Below are 8,968 nucleotides of genomic sequence, written 5' to 3'. Positions count from 1 at the left end.
AGAATGATTTCTGTTTAAAGAAGAGGAATATAAGGGATTTTCTTTACGCCATTGAATATATATAACAATTGGTTACTTTAGTTTGGTTCCTATATTTTTAAGGGCGGCCTCACGTATATGTGATTATACTTATATTCCGTCATTTATTTAATAAATGACATCATTTACTTCAAGAATATGGAATTGTTGTTGTGTTTTTCCTTTATGCAAACATAGCACATACATGGCCTTTTAACGAAGCGTAGCTAAATAAAAATATATAATCACATTCACATTAATTACAGATGTAGTAGATGTGATAGAATTTGAATATTTTAGAAACATAACTTTTTTTATTTAACTTTAAGCGACGATATGCTATGGAACGCATGGGTACTAAACGACAAAATATTGTTTGTAACTTGTAAAAATATATTAAATGGTCTATTTTTTAATAATTATACTAATTTACTTAAGAATGAGATAATTGTAAATATATTACAATGTGGTACATGTATGTTATATCAACTTTGAAAGTTGGCTTATATCTACCAATGAAACAACTGTGAAAACAGTAAACGGATACGTTAAGTAATAAAACAATATAACAAAATTAATATTTAAAAAACAAAAACAACAAAAAACCAACAACAAATAAACAAACAAAACGCTTAAAGAATGTAACTATGATAAGGCTATTAAATCAGGCAGAGTTAATGAAAAATGAAAAAAATACCTCTTATAGAGAATCTATTACAGAATCAAATGAAAATCGAAAATGTACATTTGTATTGATTATAAGAGGAAGAGTCAATGATGTGCCGGGTGTAACGTAAGATTGTTTGATTCATTAACGTCCTATTAACAGCTATGGTGATGTAAGGACGGCCTCCCGTGTATGTGGTGTGTTTCGTGTATGTTGTGTAAGGTGCGTGTTTTGGGAGACTGCGGTATATTCATGTTGTGTCTTCTTGTATAGTGGAACTGTTGCCCTTTGTATAGTGCTATATCACTGAAGCATGCCGCCGAAGACACCAAGCAACACACACCACCGGTCACATTATACTGACAACGGGCGAACCAGTCATCCCACTCCCTGTTTGCTGAGCGTTAAGCAGGAGCAGAAACTACCACTTTTATAGACTTTGGTGTGTCTCGGCCAGGGGACAGAAACCAAAGCCTTCCTCACAGGGGCGAACGCTCAACTCAAGGCCAAAAGTGAGGCGTTACCAAGGGAGGCATTAGGAAAGATGAAGTCAGTTAGGAAGAAGAGAAAAGATAAGATCCTAAATTTAGTAGCCTCTTACGATCATGCAATAGGGGCAGCAGGTACAATTCTAACGCCCTACCTGCAAGGCTTTGTTACATAAGACTACTCGTCTCTGTTTTGATGTTGTCAACAATGCATTTTTGTTTACAGGACAATTCGAGCCAACGACTTTGAAACGTGAATTAACATTTATTGTTGCACAAGGTTCCTGGTGGGATTTAGCGTATACCTGTGAAGTATTGTTTGATGGGAGCTTGCTAACAGACGATACCAATTCTACATCAGCAGTACTCCGATATTATAACATAGAGGGTGATATAACATAGAGGGTGTATGGTATGTACCAATAGGTAGAATTAATCTACTTTAAAAATAAACCGCCATGATCACAGGAGCAAATACAAAAAATAAATAAAAAATATATGACAAAATGATAATAATAACAATAATAATAAAAAAGAACCCAAATAGCTGGAGTAAAAAAAACTGAAACTAAGATATATCCAATCTTATTTGGATGCCTTAAAAATGGTCTGATTTTAAAAACATAGATATCTTTGGTACTTAAAATATTTGAAACTAGGTGACATATCGATTTTATTATCCTATCGTCAGGTAGTGATGTCTTGTAGATTTGGAGCCCTCGGAGATAAAACGCCGAGCTACGACCATTATATGACAATTATCGCTCATGGACCTCGACATCACTATATGCTAGAGTATTCCTTTCAACTTAATCTTCATCAAATCCTCCAATTTTATTACGGTTGCATGTTCCAGGCCAGACAATGTATGGACGGGGTTATTTGTGGCAGATCGTTCTCCAAACGACTATAAATGGGAGGATTCCTGCATATCTCATAACCTTTCTGTCTATGATGTCTTTAACACAGTACCAACACAACTGGATCCGTTCAAACGTTGCGTCTTTAAGAGGAACCTGACGACCTGGGATTTCGACTACTGTTCCTCGGACCACAGCGGAATATGCGAGCATTATACTGGTAACGTTAAATTTAGTGAAATGACATTGATCTATGTATTTAGTCAATGTAGTGCCTATCTAGTTATTCAAAGTTATACTAAATCTTACATTTTTATCAATTGTTTTATTTACTTTAATGTCATAATTAGGGTAGTAATGGATGATTTCTCTGACGCCATCATATTTATTTTTAGAATAAAAGAATACTTACACCTATTGGTAATCACCTATTCATTGCATTACCAAATCCGGAAATTTCATTTTTAAAAGCACTTAACTCAGAAATATATCATTTTCTCTGGAACAGTAAAGTGGGTAAAATTTAGAGAGATATTGTTATAAAAGAATATAGTGATGGTGGTCTTAAAATGATAGATATATTGTCTTTTATCAAAGCTCTAAAGTTAACATTGATAAGAAGATTATATACAAGGACAAGTAAATGGCAAAGGATTTTAGGTAAAAATATTGACATAGACAAGCTGGCTAATTGTGGAGAAGGATATATTAAAGAATGTGAATCTAAATGTAACAGTCAATTTTGGAAAGATGTTTTTAATTCTTTGAACTGCTTTATGGAGAAAAAAAACAAAGTTAAATGATACTCCTGAAATATTGAAAACACCAATTTGATACAATAATGATATACTTATTGACAGGAAAATGGTATTCTATAAAGACTGGTATCAGAAAGGTGTTATTTTTCTTAATGACCTTTTGAAATATCCATACTCATTAAGTTTTTACAATTTTCAATAATTCACTGATAAATTTAATGTAAATACTAACTTTATAACTTACCAGGGAATTAATTATCAACTCATGTAGAGAATACCTAACACATAATCAACTTGATAATGTCAATTTGTCATATCCAATTATACCTAACAATTTAGAAATTTTTATTAAACATAAAAAGGATCTAAAGAATTCTACCGTATACTTTGTCAAAATAACACTATGTCCGCGGGCAAAAGAAAATGGAATAACTTATTTGAAATTAATGATGAAACTTGGAAAAAAATATATTCTACTCCTTTCCGAGTTACTACAAGTTCAAAACTGCAATGGCTGCAATAAAGAGTCAACCAACATATCCTTACAACAAACTCATATTTATTTAAAATCGGTTTATCTGAAAATCCACACTGCTTTTTCTGTAAGACAGAGATAAAAACAATAACACATTTATTTTGGGAATGCAGCGAAGTACAACTGTTTTTTTTTTTTTTTTTTTGTTTTTTTTTTTTTTTTTTTTTTTTTTGAACACTTTGAATTTTTTCTTGATGCATTACGTATTCCTTTTTCCTTCAATAAAGAAACAATTCTCTTCGGGGTAACAAACAATAAAAACATGTATTATATAATTGATAATCTGATTTTACTAATCATGAAACAGTACATTTATAGATCTTGGTGTCTTCAACAAAACCTGTCTGTAGCATCATTAAAATCTATTATAAAGGGAAATGACGATATACAGAAATATATAAGTATTAGTAAAGGTAATAAATACATAGAAAAATGTAACCGTTATTGGAAAAATGGATTAAACTTATAGAAACTTCACTAAATCCCTGACAGTATGAGATAAAATATACTTTATTACAAAATTATTTTAACACACTTCATTAAGTATTTATACAAAAGTTTACATAACTGCAACCTCCAGCTATAGAATCTATAATATAATCATTACTCTCTCTCTCTCTCTCTCTCTCTCTCTCTCTCTCTCTCTCTCTCTCTCTCTCTCTCTCTCTCTTTCTCTCTCTCTTGTATATATATTATTGAATGTATGTTTTTGAATCGGTGTGTGGATGTGGTAGTATAGAGTTGTGTATATCAAATAAAAAAAACGAGATATGACAATAATATGGCTGATGAAGATGATGATTGATTAGGATGATGTTGTTTATGTAGATGAAGATATTATGACTATTTTTTTAGTATAACTACATATAGTTGATGATGATGATGTTCTTTTTGATGATTATGATCATGAAAATGATGAGGATGAAGATAATGATGTTTGATGAATTATGATGATGATGATTACAATGATGATGATGATATTACATGTTGTTGATGATGATTAAGACGATGATAAATATCACATTATTATATGAACATGTCTTTTTGAAAAATGAAAAATTACAAAAAAAAAAAAAATATTAATTCTTAGAACGCGGTTCACCCAGGATTTTTTTCTTAAAAATGCACCGAGATCTTAATGTAAACCGTAACATTTATAAAAACCGGAAATAATTTACTGATATCATATTGACATCTACGAAGAGTTTCGAGTAGCTGCACAGCAATATGATTTCATCATTATTGAAAAAACAAGACTCATCGAACAGAGTTCTTCTGAAAATGTTGGTCACCAGATTCTGTCCACGATTATAAATTCATTCGTATACCTTTGAACGCAAATCGTGTGTTTGATAGAGTCATCGTTTGTATTCTCTAGGAAAAGGCAACTACAATGAAAAACATAAAACGAAAGTGACCTCATACTCAGAAGCTGGGAGAGGTGGTTTTTGGTTTTAAACTTACTCTGCATGAGAGTATGGTTACATTCAAAGTGTACTTTCTGGCGGAAATCCTGTTTTATTTACATTTCTCAGTTAATTTTGTGATTGTAAATTGTGTCATAATTAATCTAGAGTTTATAAGTCTATATCTGTTTCAGGGCCATGTACCTACTTACGAGACACCAATTCGTTGTCGTGTACCAAAGGAATCGTATGGTCGGCGGCGACGGAGACAGACAGCCTACAGGACTGCGAGAATTACTGTTCCTCCATCGAACCTTACACGATAGGACAAGGAGAGTGCTGGGCAGTTACCTTTATGCCACTTTCTTCTCAAAACCACGGAACCTGTTACGTATCGGTGGGAGTAAATCCCTTCCAGTTCGATAGTTCACAGTCAGCATGGTACGAAGATATATGTACACAGACCCCGATAGCATTGCGACCTACAAAGGTCAGCTGGAAAAGGTGTTTTATCAGTAAGTTATTCACTTCAGAAAAAAATATATATTTAAGCATTGAAGTCACTATTTTTTAATTTCATCGGGGCATTATAGAAACTTTGTTTGCAAACTGTGTGAATTTCACAAAATTTTACATTTCTTTTTGTTTTATAACCCGATGGAATTAAACAAACAATAGTCACATAAATGCTTATTATAATTAATGTTTCAGGCTTTTTGACAAAATCATGTACGATTGCGCTGATTTATCAAGGGAATATTTTTTGCAAAAAATTATACGCAATATCAACGTCTCTATATGGCATCACAATAACGTTGATTATTAGCATTTTCGGATATCGGTTTCTTAGAGGTATAAAAAAAAACCAATCGCCCTAGATTATCGTCTTTTGCATCAGGTAACGCTTAACTAAGATTGCGCAAATTGTATTTTATATATTGTGTTCAAAAACTCAATCATTGTGAACTTTTCGCTTAACTGCTCAAAAACATTTTTTATGAAATTTCCTTAAAGGAGATGCATGATCAAGCAATTCAATATCTCGGTTTAAAGTATATACTTCTTTTTTTCAGAACCTGTAACATATTTTGGGCCAATTGTTTACAGCAACATGACCTCGAACATTGGCTCCATATGTAGTAACTCTACAGTTACGAGTACTGACTACATGACAACGGATAATGGTAGTGCTGGTGGTCCAGAGACTACAGGTAATGAACTGGAAACAACAACATATCATATCACAACTGTAACAACAGTTACAGAAACACCAGTACAAGCTACAACAACAGCACCTACCGAAACAACGCAACCACCTGGTATAGAAACGATACCACCAGCTGAAACTACAATACAAACAACCCAAACAACGATACCACAACCCGTTGAAACTACAACGCTAACACCCCAAACAACTATGCCAACAACTGAAACTACAACACGAGTAACAGAACCAACAATACCACCACAAGCTGAAAGTACAACACAAACAACCCAAACAACGATATCACCACCGACTGAAACTACAACACGAGCAACAGGAACAACGATACCACTTGCCGCTAAAACGACAACATCTTTCATAGAAACAACTAAAAGGGAAACGACACAATCGGGAACAACAACAGGACTAGACACTGAACATACAACTTACCTCGCGCAGTCTATTGCCGAATGTGTCTGCGCGTGCACTGAAAATCAAAATTTGACGTTAATTGATAAAATATCAAATCTTAAACAGGACACGATGATAAACAAAGAAGCGACTACTGCCCACTCCCGGGCTCGCCAGAGCGCCAGTGACGACCGACCAACTGCTCAGGGCCTAGGAGTGGTGATGGGAGTAGGACTTATAACTGTAGTTGTCATTCTGGTGTCCCTTGGGGATATCATTACATTGTCACATCTTATCATTAAAAATTTAATTAAGTAATATTATAAGATTCTTTCATATGTGGATATGAAAGATATGGGTATTCTACCAGAGGGTCACAAAATGATTTTAAACCTGTGATCCCAAAGGTAAAATATTCCTTCCCGTAATATCCACTATGAAAGAGTATTTTTCTCTAATACATCGACGTTTTTATTACGTTTTTACCATTTTGATATATTGCCATTTTGAATAAAGTTCAATGAAAACAGCGAGTGCAAGTCAATTCTCCATACATGACCACTACGTGATATTTTAAATATGAATTCCGTTGTTTGTGTTCTTTGTAATTAGACCACCCTAGTTTCTGAAAATAATTACCAAATAGTGACTTTATTGTCGCACTGACGTCACAAGGTTCAGCCGACAAGAGTTATATCTTACCATATAAAATCTTAATTGTAATTTAAATACATGGGTATATCGCTTTATCGGTTTTTATTCATACGCCATTGCAATTACGCTAATTTGAACGCAACTTCTCTTCTATTGATTACATAGGGACATGTGAAAATAAAGATATATAAACCATGACAAGTAGCGAAGCGGTTTATGATAAGAGTACACTATAATTTTGTATTTTAGTTGCATAACGTAAAACTCTATTGGAGGTAATACATACCAATTCAAAAAAAATGTTTATCGCTTCGAATTTTTCTTACCACTTCTATTCAAAATACGTGAAATACTAAATGCATTTTGTGTTTTTATTTGATCGATTTTTCAGATTATAAATGTGACTTAAAATATGAATACCATAATCCCTCTTGAATAACAAACCATATCGGACATGTTTGGTCCCAGTTGAATATCGCTCACTATTGCTGTCACTATTGCTGTTGTAAATAGGACATGGTGTAATTAAGCCTGGGAGAAAGGATCTAAAGTGTAGTGGTGATTACTTTCAGTACAAAGTCATTGCTCAAAATACATAGTAAACGTAAGCTTTGGAAATTCACTGAATTTTCACCCCAAGAATCGACAGTGACGCAAGAGACTACATTGATTATCCGACTCGGAAAGTTCACAGAGAATCAAAGTAACATTTTAAATACATAACAAGGACATAGTCATTCAGATCCCCCGCCAATGGAGATATCAAAGCTGAAGTAAGTTTGATTGTAGAGACTTATGTGTATGAAAAAAAAACAGGAAAAAGGAAGTTGAGCTAAAGAAAGATGGAGTATAATTCAAGTAGAGTGGGGCTGCAATTGTTGAATCAGGTATACAGCCTTGACATTAATTTATATTAGACTATATACACAAAGATGGGTGGAGTTTTGCAAAGTAACATTTACCATTTACCATGATATTTTCAGCAATGTTTCCATGGTAACGGAAAAAGTGCAAAAAATGAAAATAGCAAAAGGTACTACTAGACCATAAAAAGAAAGTGTCTATGAAGTTTCGTGGAAATATCTCTGCTGGTTTTAGAGTTATGCTCCGGAAATGAACCTACTACAAAAATATGATATTTTCAGCAATGTTTCTATGGTTACAGAAAAAAGCACAAAAAGTGAAAACCTAAAAATAGCAAAAGGCACTACTAGACCATAAGAACAATGTGTCTATGAAGTTTCATGGAAATATCTCTGCTGGTTTTAGAGTTGTGCTCCGGAAACGATTCTTACACAAAAATCTGCCATTTTCAGCAATGTTTCCATGGTTACAGAAAAAAGTACAAAAAGTGAAAACCTTAAAATAGCAAAAGGCACTACTAGACCATAAGAACAATGTGTCTATGAAGTTTCGTGGAAATATCTCTTCTGGTTTTAGAGTTATGCTCCGGAAACGAACCTGGTACAAAAATCTGCTATTTTCAGCAATGTTTCTATGGTTACAGAAAAAAGTACAAAACGTGAAAACCTTAAAATAGCAAAAGGCACTACTAGACCATAAGACCAATGTGTGTATGAAGTTTCGTGGAAATATCTCTACTGGTTTTAGAGTTATGCTCCGGAAACCATTCGTACGGATGGACGGACAGACGGACGGACGGACGGACGGACGACGGACGGACGGACGGACGGACGGACGACGGAACCCATTTGTATATCCCCCGCCAACTTCGTTGGGCGGGGGATAATTATAATGTAATACGTTTTCGCGTGAAAAAAATATCGACTGCAAAGCAGTAAAATACTTGGACACATGCACGCCATTTCAATTTGAATAATATTCGTACAATGTAACACTTTTATCAGAATCCAAGGTGCGAACATTCGTAGTCCAGACGGTATCATTTGTAGCCTTTCAATGTATACAAGTCGATACGTTGTTTCGACTGATATATATATAATACT

General features: G+C 33.9%; 1 protein-coding gene across 1 annotated transcript; it reads left to right on the top strand.

The window, feature by feature from the left end:
- The first annotated feature begins 1,571 nt into the window (after nt 1-1,571).
- LOC138320008 (salivary glue protein Sgs-3-like) lies at nt 1,572-6,881 on the top strand. Its single transcript, XM_069263105.1, has 4 exons — nt 1,572-1,585; nt 2,030-2,253; nt 4,927-5,247; nt 5,806-6,881. Exons 3-4 carry the CDS (start codon nt 5,088-5,090, stop codon nt 6,663-6,665), a joined length of 1,020 nt encoding a protein of 339 aa, XP_069119206.1. The 5' UTR covers nt 1,572-1,585; nt 2,030-2,253; nt 4,927-5,087; the 3' UTR covers nt 6,666-6,881.
- Nucleotides 6,882-8,968: the final 2,087 nt, after the last annotated feature.

This window comes from Argopecten irradians, chromosome 3, assembly GCF_041381155.1.
Source record: "Argopecten irradians isolate NY chromosome 3, Ai_NY, whole genome shotgun sequence".
Lineage (NCBI taxonomy): Eukaryota > Metazoa > Mollusca > Bivalvia > Pectinida > Pectinidae > Argopecten > Argopecten irradians.
Note: the sequence above shows the minus strand (reverse complement) of the source record. Positions and strands in the feature narration are given on the sequence as shown.